Source organism: Ammodytes marinus (assembly GCF_949987685.1).
Source record: "Ammodytes marinus genome assembly, chromosome: 20".
Taxonomy (NCBI): domain Eukaryota; kingdom Metazoa; phylum Chordata; class Actinopteri; order Uranoscopiformes; family Ammodytidae; genus Ammodytes; species Ammodytes marinus.
The window spans coordinates 18929345-18940390 of NC_137224.1; the positions used below are offsets into that span (position 1 = coordinate 18929345).

At 42.2% G+C, this 11046-nt stretch overlaps 1 protein-coding gene across 1 annotated transcript in view; it reads left to right on the forward strand.

Moving 5' to 3' along the window:
- Nucleotides 1-301: 301 nt before the first annotated feature.
- vps35l (VPS35 endosomal protein sorting factor like) overlaps nt 302-11046 on the forward strand; it is a 14736-nt gene continuing 3991 nt past the window's right edge. Inside the window, exons 1-23 of the mRNA XM_080049685.1 lie at nt 302-317; nt 1089-1188; nt 3776-3955; nt 4498-4617; nt 4716-4740; nt 5043-5122; nt 5854-5982; nt 6072-6156; nt 6260-6316; nt 6660-6756; nt 6916-6963; nt 7257-7350; nt 7750-7950; nt 8148-8194; nt 8825-8936; nt 9053-9169; nt 9261-9314; nt 9404-9484; nt 9585-9647; nt 9736-9821; nt 9935-10015; nt 10427-10490; nt 10999-11046. The exon at nt 10999-11046 is cut by the window's right edge and continues 51 nt beyond it. Coding sequence (XP_079905811.1) covers nt 1186-1188; nt 3776-3955; nt 4498-4617; nt 4716-4740; nt 5043-5122; nt 5854-5982; nt 6072-6156; nt 6260-6316; nt 6660-6756; nt 6916-6963; nt 7257-7350; nt 7750-7950; nt 8148-8194; nt 8825-8936; nt 9053-9169; nt 9261-9314; nt 9404-9484; nt 9585-9647; nt 9736-9821; nt 9935-10015; nt 10427-10490; nt 10999-11046 — 1872 coding nt within the window. The 5' untranslated portion in view covers nt 302-317; nt 1089-1185. The remainder of the gene's footprint in view (nt 318-1088; nt 1189-3775; nt 3956-4497; nt 4618-4715; nt 4741-5042; nt 5123-5853; nt 5983-6071; nt 6157-6259; nt 6317-6659; nt 6757-6915; nt 6964-7256; nt 7351-7749; nt 7951-8147; nt 8195-8824; nt 8937-9052; nt 9170-9260; nt 9315-9403; nt 9485-9584; nt 9648-9735; nt 9822-9934; nt 10016-10426; nt 10491-10998) is intronic.

Consider the following 11046-nt stretch of genomic DNA (forward strand, 5'->3'; position numbering starts at 1 on the left):
TCAATCCAAAGTGGTACCTCTTCTTTTACTTTCTCTTCTTGTGTCAGCTCGTTTGAGAGCGTGCATTGGATCCTGGGAGATGAAGTTTTATTTCGCCGTAACGGTTGAATAAAACCTCTCTATAGTCACGCTGTCGTTGTAATAAATAGTGAGTAAAAACGTTTTACGTTTCCAAAGTAACTGCTCTCGCCATTAACCAATATTAACATTTAACTGACCACCTATTTGAAGACAAAAACAGCGCGTTTCCCGAATTTGCCATGACCAGGAAGTACCGAGGTGTCATATGATGCTAGGAAAATGGCAGCGGTGCAGTGGTAAGATGCTATTTTCTTCTCTCAAAACACTAAGTTTCTCGTACACAAATTGGCTAAATGATGTATCTATGATATCGTGTGACTTCTGAGAGCGAGTTTGCAATGCAAATGCGTGTATCGCCGGTTTAATTATAATGTAGCGTCTTAAATAAGGTGTCTACTTTTTTGTTGCAGGTTCAGCATAACATTACCAAGTGTCGTTATGGCTATGGCCTTGAATCAAATACCTTCTCTGAGTCAGAGAATGTATACGAGACAGAGGTCATAGACTCTGACTATGAGTTGGTCCTACTCTTGCAAAGTTATTAGTGAGAGTGCTAAAGGGGTTTGTAGCACTCTCACACTCAGGCAGCCTACTTTTGTTTTTAACAGTTGCTCTGTCTGACATACCCTTTTCAAGCTTACACATGCTGTTTGGTACAAAAAGCAATAGGCTACTGTATAATTTGGTAGTCCTTTATTCCTTAAGAGTATCCTAATATTAGTTCAGTCATGAGCTGACACATGCCTTCCATGATGACAGCTCTTTGACCACCTCAAAGAGCTGTCTTTGGTTGTCTTCCATGCTTTATCTTAAATCCACATGAGCTTTAAATAGCTAATTAACTTTAAGAGTGCTAGCATCGACTGTGATAGCTGTAAGTCAATAGACAGATAGAGGACTGTCAGTGTGAGTCCACATGGTGACTGGAGGTGTGTCAGTAATCCTGGTCTGATGTTGTCTGTCTGTCTGTCTGTCTGTCTGTCTGTCTGTCTCCTTTGTGTAACAAGGCGTTCCCGCGTGCGCAACTATGAAGTGGAACTGCAGACATGTCGCCTTGAGGCCGCTCCGATAGAGTTTGGAGACTACCACCCCCTCAAACCTATCATGGTAGACCATTTGCTGTTTTCACTGTCTGCTCTACTATCAGCTCTGCACACATGCATACAAAAGATGTTGTTACAGCATTCTGCACCAGTTCCTCCATCAGCATGGTTAACGGTGGAGTCAGCGATTCTGGATAATGCTTGTTGTCAAATCACTTTTTGTCAATATCGGTCAATATCTCCTCACAATCTTCTACATGTCCATACTGTGTGCACTGGGGGGGAACAATCTGGTGTTAATACAAAGCATAGGCTCTGTAAACTGGTATGTAAGCAAAGGATATGTTAACAAAGGGGGCCCGTTTACAGAGCCTCGGCTGTGTATTAACACTGGATTATTTCCAGCGAACACACACAGTTCGGAAAGGTATTCGATCGTGAGGAGATATTCACTGATTTTGACGAGAAGTTATTCTGACAACAAGCATTCTCCAGAATCACTGACTCCACCTTTTAAATGCCATCTGTCCCTCTTATTTGACAAAAAATAAAATTAACTGTAAAAGTTGCAAAAAGTTCAGTTGTTCCCTGCATTTCAAAGGTGAACTTGATGTCCCCTTGATGAACATCTCTGTCCTCTCTCCTCTCCCCTCTCCCCTCTCCCCTCTCCCCTCCACCCAAAGTCAAAAGTTGTTATTGTCAGTTCTGATATACAGTCATATGAAAAAGTTTGGGAACCCCTCTCAGCCGGCATTATAATTGACTCTGCTTTCACACAAAAAATATAAAAGTGGTATGTCTTTCATTTACCAGGAACAGCTAAGTACTGGGATGTTTTCTAAACAAAGATTTTTTGAAAAGCAGTATTTAGTTTTATGAAATTAAATAAAATGTGAAAAACTGGCTGTGCAAAAATATGGGAACCCTTGTGGTCTTGCTGATTTTAATGCATGTAACAGCATGTAAAACTGAGGACTTTAAACACAAAATTGGTTGGATTATGTTGTTAAGCCTTGAACCTCATATAAAGGTCTGTTTAATCATGATAAAAGGTATTTTAGGTGCCTAAATGCAAGTTCCACTTCTCTTTGACTCTCTGCAGAAATGAGACAGAATGCGATCATCAAAACAGCTCCCAAAAGATCTGAAAAACAAAGATTATTCATTGTCATGGTTTAGGGGAAGGCTACGAGAAACTTTCCCAAAGGTTTCAATTGTCAATTTCTACTGTAAGGAACGTTGTCAGGAAATGGAAGGACACAGGCATAGTGGCAGTTAAACCCAGGCATGGAAGACCAAGAAAAAAACAGGAGCGGCATAGGTGGCGGATTGTGAGAATGGTTGCACACAACCCAAAGATCACCTCCAAAGACCTGCAAGAACATCTGGCTGCAGATTGTGTATCTGTACATGGTTCTACAATTCAGTGCAATTTGCACCAAAACATCTGTATGGCCGGGTGATGAGAAGGAAGCCCTTTCTGCGCCCACGCCACAGATACAGTTGCATGGAGTATGCAAAAGCTCATTTAGACAAGCCAGATTCATATTGGAAGAAAATGCTTTGGACTGATGAGACAAAAATTAAGTTATTTGGTCTTTATAAAAAGCAGATGTTTTGGTGCAAATTGCGCTGAATTGTTGAACCATGTACAGATACACAATCTGCAGCCAGATGTTCTTGCAGGTCTTTGGAGGTGATCTGTGGGTTGTGTGCAACCATTCTCACAATCCTCCACCTATGCCGCTCCTGTTTTTTTCTTGGTCTTCCATGCCTGGGTTTAACTGCCACTATGCCTGTGTCCTTCCATTTCCTGACAACGTTCCCTACAGTCGAAATTGACAATTGAAACCTTTGGGAAAGCTTCTCGTAGCCTTCCCCTAAACCATGACAATGAACAATCTTTGTTTTTCAGATCTTTTGGGAGCTGTTTTGATGATCCCATTCTGTCTCACTTCAGCAGAGAGTCAAAGAGAAGTGCAACTTGCATTTAGGCACCTAAAATACATTTTCTCGTGATTAAACAGACATTTCTATGAGGTTCAAGGCTTAACAACATAATCCAACCAACTTTGTGTTTAAAGTCATCAGTTTTACATGCTGTTACAGGCATTAAAATCAACAAAACCACAAGGGTTCCCATATTTTTGCACAGCCAGTTTTTCACATTTTATTTTATTTCATACAACCAAATACTGCTTTTCAAAAAATCTTTGTTTGGAAAACATCCCAGTACTTAGCTGTTCCTGGTAAATTAAAGACATATCACTTTTATGTTCTTTTTGTGAAAGCAGAGTCAATTATAATGCCGGCTGAGAGGGGTTCCCAAACTTTTTCATATGACTGTATGTAAGACATACATCAGAATCTAAATGGCGTGTATCACTGGCCCACTGTGCAAAAGGAATGATAAAAAAAATAATATAGAGTAGAATAAGATAGACATAACATAAACAATATTTACAACAGATCAATTCTAAAGTAACTAGTGCAAAGGAATTTGTGTACAATATAAAACAGTATGTATAAAATAGAATAGAAAGTAAAGTAGATAAGGTAAGTTCAATTGCAATGTGATGAAAAATATTTACAATATGTGCAATATGCAGTCAACTGGATGTACATTTAAAGCATTTTGATGTGTGACCCAGGTGACAGACACAAAGAGCCGTCGCGGGGCCCGTAAAGGCAGCACCTCATCCTCCTCCTCGTCCTGCTCGTCTGCCCCCGCTGACCCGCTCAGCTCCATGATGGACGGGACCGACCCTCTCTCCATGTTCGCTGCCTCGGCCCCTGAGCCCCCCGCCCTGTCACACAGCGCCTCCACGGGGGTCAGTCCAGAACTCACAATGTGTACACTACATACTGAGTCTACATCTTTTTTTTTTATAATTTTGCATTATTCTATTCCATGAACAGTATTCTTTTTTCCATACGTTTTTTTTTTTTTTAATCATGTACAGTATTCTATGTTGTTTACGTTTAATTAAATTTTGCATTGTACTTGATATTTATAATATGGTACATCTTACATTTTTATCTACACCGTGTCCTTGTGCTACTTTTGTGTTAATCAGGTCTCAGGTTGTTCTCTTCACTTGTGTTTTTCTTACACATATTCTTCTATTTTTATTGCATTTTTGAAAGTTGTGCATATGACAAATACACCATCTTAAATCTTGAAGAGAACATAACACCCAAGTGTGTGTGTGTGTGTGTGTGTGTGTGTGTGTGTGTGTGTGTGTGTGTGTGTGTGTGTGTGTGTGTGTGTGTGTGTGTGTGTGTGTGTGTGTGTGTGTGTGTGTGTGTGTGTGTGTGTGTGTGTGTGTGTGTGTGTGTGTGTGTGTGTGTGTGTGTGTGTGTGTGTGTCCAGGACTTGGGGAGGAAGAGGAAGGAGAAGGAGGAAGAGGCAGTGGGAGAAGACTTTGAGCCCTGGTCCACAAAGCGAGGAGAGATCCTGGCCCGGTTCACCACCACCGAGAAACTCTCTATAGTGAGTGGCCCTCCATCATTAAAGAAAGTCTATTCATTCAGACTGGGGTCCATCTTTGTTAAGACACAAACCTAAATCCAATTCCTTTGTCTCCATAGAATCTTTGTATGGGCTCCGATAAAGGTAAGACCTGCTTGTGTTTGAGTTAATTCTAACAACAAACCAAACGGCACAAACATGTAAACATCTTTTTATAAAATATCCAAAACATTGTGCTTCATCTGTATCTTTGGGGGAAAGTTGATATTACGAGGAGATCAAGTGACTATGGAATATGGATTAAAGGGGTAACAGTTTGCCAACACGTCATATGAACTTCATTTAGGTCATAATATAATGTATTGTTGTTGTGTTTACTGCTTGTTGTGCTGCCTCCTAACAATACTTTAAATAATCTTTTGTGTTTTTCCCCGTCGTCCCTGTAGGAAAAGCTCCAAACCCAGGATCCTCGGCTGTTTCAGAGAAAGTTCGTACTCGTCTGGAGGAGCTGGATGATCTGGAAGAGGTATGTGTCTGTCTCTAGGTAGAAATGGAAACACTGTAGACATTGTAGGCGTCTATACTTGAGCGCTCATCAAATGCTCTATTGTTTATTATGTATTCCCTACACATACTGTACGTATACATTAGATAAGTGTAGGGGCCAAAATGCACATTTGGTCTATTTGTTTATTGTTTATTTTGAAAAGTTACACACACTTCCGTTTGATTGACACATGTGGGTGTGGGTGTGGTTTAATCTATATACCTGGGCACTCGTGGCGGGCGGGAGTTAAAAGACAAAGGGGGTTAGTGGCGCACCTGATTACATTTTCTGTTTACCGTCAAGCAATCGTCAAGAAACCGTCAATTACAGCAGTTTATCTTTTATTTATTTGTTTTCAATACCCTCGTCATGTTTTCATTCATCAGTTGTCATTCTGCCTTCATTTATTAAATTCTCAAACTATACTCATCACCGGACTTGGAAATTGATTGACGCGTAACTGCCTGGAGCCCACTTAAGCCTCTTAGCGGCCTTTATTGGAAAGCTGTCGCTATAATAAGTGTGTGTGTGTGTGTGTGTGTGTGTGTGTGTGTGTGTGTGTGTGTGTGTGTGTGTGTGTGTGTGTGTGTGTGTGTGTGTGTGTGTGTGTGTGTGTGTGTGTGTGTGTGTGTGTGTGTGTGTGTGTGTGTGTGTGTGTGTGTGTGTGTGTGTGTGTGTGTGTGTGTGTGTGTGTGTGTGTGTGTGTGCAGGGTTCCCAGAAGGAGCTGCTGAACCTCTCCCAGCAGGACTATGCCAACCGCATCGAGGAGCTGAACCAGTCCCTGAAGGAGGCTTGGGCCTCCGACCAGAAGGTCAAAGCCCTGAAGATAGTCATCCAGGTAATCAAGCAACAGCTGAGAGCAAAATAAAATAAACCTTTTGTCTCCTGTGTGAGAACATTAGCGCTGATCTGTGATCTGTGTTCCAGTGCTCCAAGCTCCTGTCGGACACCTCGGTCATCCAGTTCTACCCCAGCAAGTTTGTCCTCATCACCGACATCCTGGACACATTTGGTTCGTCAAAGAGCCTCTATGCTCTCAATTCAGTAAAAAAATATATATATATTGGTAGCAAACTTCCTCATTGTAGTTGAATTGTTTTTTGTTTTTTTTGCAGGCCGGCTGGTGTACGATAGAATCTGGAGCATGTGTTCAGAACCACGGCCCCTACCAGGTACAGCTGGGATGGTTTTTTCTTTGTGTGTTTTTGTATTTAACTTGAGCCAGTGATGACTCTCAAACTCCCAGAAAACTTGAGGTCTGCTGCAACTCTCAGCTCTTTTAAATCATGTCTGAAGACTTTTCTGTTTCCATTTTAACCTGTTACTTTTATCTTATTTAAATGTTCTATTTCTATTCATTCGCTTTTAAATGTTTTACTCACTCGCTTTTCTAATGTGTATTGTGTATTTTAATCTTGCCCCTGTAAAGCACTTTGAATGGCCTTGTGACTGAATTGTGCTGTATAAATAAACTTGCCTTGACTCTGTGGCCTGCTCTCCTCTCTCCTCTCTCAGACTCTTTCACTGCAGAAGACGTGAACGACACGGCCAAAGAGACATGTCTCAACTGGTTCTTCAAGATCGCCTCCATCAGAGAGTTGCTGCCCAGACTGTATCCTATACCTCTGGTCTATTAGGACACTGCAACGTTTCTCTTTCATTTTACCCAGTCTTTTTATTATCTCTCTTATTTCTAATATGTGTAATAATCTACGTTTATCTCCATGACCTCACCTGAAAACGTGAAGACTCTTTAACCTCTGGGGAACAGATACGTGGAGGCCGCCATTCTCAAGTGCAACCGCTTCCTGAACAAATCGTATGTATTCTGTCTGTTTCCTTTCAGGTCTACATATAATAAATATAGCTTTTAATGTTTGAAAGCCATTTTTTTTTTAGGCTATTCTGTAACTTGTTCCAATGCCTTGCGTTGAGCGATATATAAGATTTTGTTAGTTCCATATCATGTAGATTTCTATTCCAAGTTAGAATGAGGTTTATTGTTTCATTTGAAGCCTCTGTGATATATTTGAGACAACAAATCTGCCGCATACTTCTTTCTGCCTAAGAGGACTAAGACACTAACACAGCTGGCTCTCTCCCTCTCCACAGTGGTATTCCAGAGACGCTGCCTCGGCTGACGGCCATGATCAGAGGGATAGGAGATCCTCTGGTGGCAGCCTACACCAGGGCTTACCTCTGCAGGGTAAAGCTCCTCTACCTTCTAACAGTCACACTGCATGACTTTTCTTCTTCTTCTTTTCTTTTCTCAGCCTTTTTTCAATGGACCAGGAAACAAAATGAAAACAGCATTGTGTCATCCCATTGTTAAAGCTGTTCAAACCACTCAATTTCCAACAAGAATTACGTGAAACCTTTTTTTTTGTTTCGCCACTAAAATGTTAACCAGAAAGACAACATTTCCTGGGACCTTAGGGAACACTCATTTGTTTTTACAGTATATCATAGTATATTATTAAAGTCACATTTCTATTTTTACCAGTTGGATGCATCCATAGAAACCTTCACTTCTTCACATTGTTATATGTAGTTAATGGGAAGAAATGGGGTAGAGAGGTAACTGTAGTCTCTCTCCCCCTCTCAGGTGGGCATGGAAGTGGCCCCGCACCTTAAAGACAGTCTGAACCGTAACTTCTTTGACCTGCTGGGAGCCTTCAGGCAGATCAGCGGGGAGAGCGTCCAGAAGCAGCTGCTGCAGCAGAGGGTGGAGGTGCCCGAGTACCTGACCCTTTATTCACCCGCCATCAACTGGATCCTACAGTGCATCGCCTACAGGGCTCCAGAGGCAAGAGGCTCACACACACACACACACACACACACACACACACACACACACACACACACACACACACACACACCTTTTACTCACCACTTTTGTAGCTGAACCTTTTTAAGGTTGAAAGCTAAAAATAATTTGGGAAAGTATGGTGAGCTGTCAAAAGCCCGTCTCAGGTCTTAAACAGCTGTTTGTTTCCATTCCAGCCTCTGCTTACGGAAATGATGGAGCGATGTAAGAAGCTGGGAAACAAGTGAGTGCTGATATAATGATCGTTTGATCTCTGTCTCTGTCTTATGATTCAGATCATTTGTAGACATGGCTTCGTTGTTTAAGCGGAAATGAGTCAGAAAGATTTGGGAAGCGCTTTTATTAAAGGTTCAGTGTGTAGAATTTATTGGCATTTTTCAGGAATTTAATTGAATATTATATTCATAAGTATGTTTTAATTAGATTAGTGTATCGTCACTTGAAAATAATAATAACTGTTTTACCTTAGAATGATCTTTTTATATCTTCATAAGAGCAGGGCACGCCACCATGTAGCACCGCACCGGCATGTTTCTACAATAGCACAGAACGGACTAACTTAACAGGCTAATGCATTTTTATATTAAGTGTGTGTCCTGGGGAAATGCACCTGTTGGAAGTCAAAGAAGAAGTACTATAGAATAAATAACGAAATACATCTTCACCTCATCACTTGATATCGTGGAAAGACTTGAGGCAAGTGGTGGATGATGCCATCAGTAACTAGCTTCTTCTCCTTGAAGGCCTCCGTAGCTGCTGTAAATTCTCTGAAATTGAGGATCTATCATTTGTTAATCCACTGCCAGTAAAGTATTTAACAGAGAGGTAAAAGGTGTGTCCTGTCTACCCACAGTGCCTTGCTGCTGAATTCTGTGACGAGGGCGTTCAGACCGGAGTTTGTCGCTGCCAGAGCCACGGACTTCATCGGCATGATCAAAGACTGCGACGAGGCCGGCTTCCCAAAGGTCAGAGGACGGGAACGGTTGTAACACTGCGCTCCAGTAAATAACCAGATCCATTTTAGTCAGTGACTCTCAGGTTTGTTCTACTGTAATCTTGACTTGTCCACCTCTCTCTCCAGCATCTGTTGTTTGGCTCTCTGGGTCGCAGTCTGGCCCTGGCCGACCCTCCAGAGTCTGAGAGGCTGACCATCCTCAACGAGGCCTGGAAGGTGGTCACCAAAGTGCGCAGTCCCCAGGTGCTGTGACAATAACTGCTGCTCTTCCATAAATTGATCCCATGAATATACCACCACATTACGTTTTTTATTTTTTTGTTGCTTTTTTCAGGATTACATCAACTGTGCTGAGATCTGGGTGGAGTTCACCTGTCGACACTTTGCGGTAAGTAGAGCACGCATGGGGGTAAGTCGCCCAGCTGTTTATCTTGAGGGATTCAAAGTTACTAATGCGTCTCTGTGTGGTGCTCCCAGAAACGTGAGGTCAACACCATCCTGGCTGACATCATCAAGCACATGACCCCGGACCGGGCGTTTGAAGACGCCTATCCTCAGGTCAGTGGCTCACGTCCCCAGTACAAGTCCTCCTCATAACCCTCTGAGCATTCTCCTCTGCCACGTACTGACTCTGTTTTGCTTCTGTCCTGCCCCCCAGCTGCAGTCTGTCATCAGGAAGATCCTCACCTACTTCCAGGACTTCTCTGTCCTCTTCTCCATGGTGAGTGAGCACCCTCTTAAAACCTTTGACAATGACAAGGGTCCTTCTAAGCTCCCACAATGTTCCCTAAATGCTTGTTTTCCCCTAGGAGCGTTTCCTGCCCTTCCTAGACATGTTCCAGAAGGACAGTGTGCGGGTGGAGGTGTGCCGCTCCATCATGGAGGTCTTCATCAGGTCAGAGTTTGGTCAAATGATGAGGATTGATTTGCTTTGGTGACACGTGAGTAATGGTTTGAAAAGTGTGGGACTTCTTAATGTGTCTCCATCTTTTGATTTGTCTCCTGCAGACACCAGCTGGAGCTCACCAAAGACCCGGTCATCCTCAACGCCATGTTGCACATCTGCAAGACAATGCACGACTCAGTCAAGTATGGGCATTTGTGTGTGTGTGTGTGTGTGTGTGTGTGTGTGTGCGTGTGTGTGTGTGTGTGTGTGTGTGTGTGTGTGTGTGTGTGTGTGTGTGTGTGTGTGTGTGTGTGTGTGTGTGTGTGTGTGTGTGTGTGTGTGTGTGTGTGTGTGTGTGTGTGTGTGTGTGTGTGTGTGTGTGTGTGTGTGTGTGTGTGTGTGTGTGTGTGTGTGTGTGTGTGTGTTTATTACCTATAATTACTTTCAAAGTTGATGTCTTTGGGGAAATATTATTTTCTTGTCTATGGTTTCTTTTTCATGTTTGCGTCAGTGATTCAGTTTCAGCTCTGTTAATGTAGATAGTTAATATAAAGACCGAGGTGATCTGCCCGGCGACAGCCCTCAGTCGTTAACTCTTGAGCTCTCTGTTGCAGCGCTCTCACTCTCGAGGATGAGAAAAGATCTTCGGCTCTGTTGATCATCGGCTTCATCCGCATGGTGAGACCAGTCAGACTGCTGTTGTTCTAGATTTTAGCACTTTATGACTTTGTTGCAATGACTTTGATGTAAACATTTAAAAAAATATATTGCAGCGGATTAATACACATTTTGTGATGTGTATGTGGGAGTGACTGATAATAAACTTCTGTGTGTGTGTGTGTGTGTGTGTGTGTGTGTGTGTGTGTGTGTGTTCGTAGTAATAGTTATTATTTACACCTTTGTCTCCTCACGTCATTATTATAATTATGTGTTACATTTCTGCCTTACACAATCTCATCAGGAAACTGCCTTTGACTATTTCGACTCCAATCTGTTTTGAGCTCTAAATGTTTAGAAAAAGGGTTGTGATATTGTCCTGACACAACAGTACACAACTCTATTTTGCTCTGTATTTGACTCCTGTGATCAACAACAGGCATCAAACACCATAAATATTCAAACGTCGACGTTGTGTAAAAAGAATAACTGTCTTCTTTCCTCTTCCTCTGTTCATAATGGTGTCCAGGTTTCTTTTGGTCGGGACTTTGAGCAGCAGCTGAGTTTCTGTGTGGAG